This window comes from Propithecus coquereli, unplaced genomic scaffold (assembly GCF_000956105.1).
Source record: "Propithecus coquereli isolate 6110/MARCELLA unplaced genomic scaffold, Pcoq_1.0 Scaffold9, whole genome shotgun sequence".
Classification (NCBI taxonomy): domain Eukaryota; kingdom Metazoa; phylum Chordata; class Mammalia; order Primates; family Indriidae; genus Propithecus; species Propithecus coquereli.
The window spans coordinates 11,006,347-11,007,621 of NW_012155284.1; the positions used below are offsets into that span (position 1 = coordinate 11,006,347).

The window sequence follows — 1,275 nt, forward strand, 5'->3', positions numbered from 1 at the left end:
TTTAAATACATTTTTAAAAATTTAAGGTATATTTACATTTTTTTAAAGTTCCTGACAGTTGCTACTTAAGTAACTATTTCAGATTGATCTAATGTACATATTTTTTTCAAATGATCTAAAGTCTGATCACCGGATATCATGGAGTCTGGCAAGATGGCTTCTCCCAAGAGCATGCCGAAAGATGCACAGATGATGGCACAAATCCTGAAGGATATGGGGATTACAGACTATGAGCCAAGAGTTATTAATCAGATGTTGGAGTTTGCCTTCCGATATGTGACCACAATTCTAGATGATGCAAAAATTTATTCAAGCCATGCTAAGAAAGCTACTGTTGATGCAGATGATGTGCGATTGGCAATCCAGTGTCGCGCTGATCAGTCTTTTACCTCTCCTCCCCCAAGAGATTTTTTATTAGATATTGCAAGGCAAAGAAATCAAACCCCTTTGCCATTGATCAAGCCGTATTCAGGCCCTAGATTGCCACCTGATAGGTACTGCTTAACAGCTCCAAACTATAGGCTTAAGTCTTTACAAAAAAAGGCATCTACTTCTGCAGGAAGAATAACAGTGCCTCGGTTAAGTGTTGGTTCAGTTACTAGCAGACCAAGTACTCCCACCCTAGGCACACCAACCCCACAAACCATGTCTGTTTCAACTAAAGTGGGGACTCCAATGTCCCTCACAGGGCAAAGGTTTGCAGTACAGATGCCTGCTGCACAGTCCCCAGCTGTAAAAGCATCAATTCCTGCAACATCAGCAGTTCAGAATGTTCTGATTAATCCATCATTAATTGGGTCCAAAAACATTCTTATTACTACTAATATGGTGTCATCACAAAATACTGCCAATGAATCATCAAATGCATTGAAAAGAAAGCGTGAAGATGATGATGATGATGATGACGATGATGATGATGACTATGATAATTTGTAATCTAGCCTTGATGCATGTAACATGTATATTTGGCCTTGAATCTATTGTACTGAAATTAAACATGCATGCTGGATGTTTTCAAGTTGTGTTTTAGAAAACTTTAATGAGTGAGTATAGGTACCATACTTTAAATTGAAATGTTGGATTTTCTTTAATAAGGATTAGTGATGGTTTTTCATCAACCTTTAAGTGTAAAAAATAAAGTTATTGTTCATCAATCTGATTGTTGGTACTTGACAATTATGTCTCAGAAGCAATTTCCTTCTTGTCACCAACAGGAGTAATAGTTGAAACAAGTTGAAGTTGTTGCAATCTGTTCATTACCAATAGAGTGTCACT

The 1,275-nt window shown here is 37.3% G+C and overlaps 1 protein-coding gene across 1 annotated transcript in view; it reads left to right on the forward strand.

Moving 5' to 3' along the window:
- Positions 1-1,014, forward strand: part of TAF9 (TAF9 RNA polymerase II, TATA box binding protein (TBP)-associated factor, 32kDa) — a 4,075-nt gene extending 3,061 nt beyond the window's left edge. The window contains exon 3 of the mRNA XM_012664616.1: positions 122-1,014. Coding sequence (XP_012520070.1) covers positions 139-936 — 798 coding nt within the window. The 5' untranslated portion in view covers positions 122-138 and the 3' untranslated portion in view covers positions 937-1,014. The remainder of the gene's footprint in view (positions 1-121) is intronic.
- Positions 1,015-1,275: the final 261 nt, after the last annotated feature.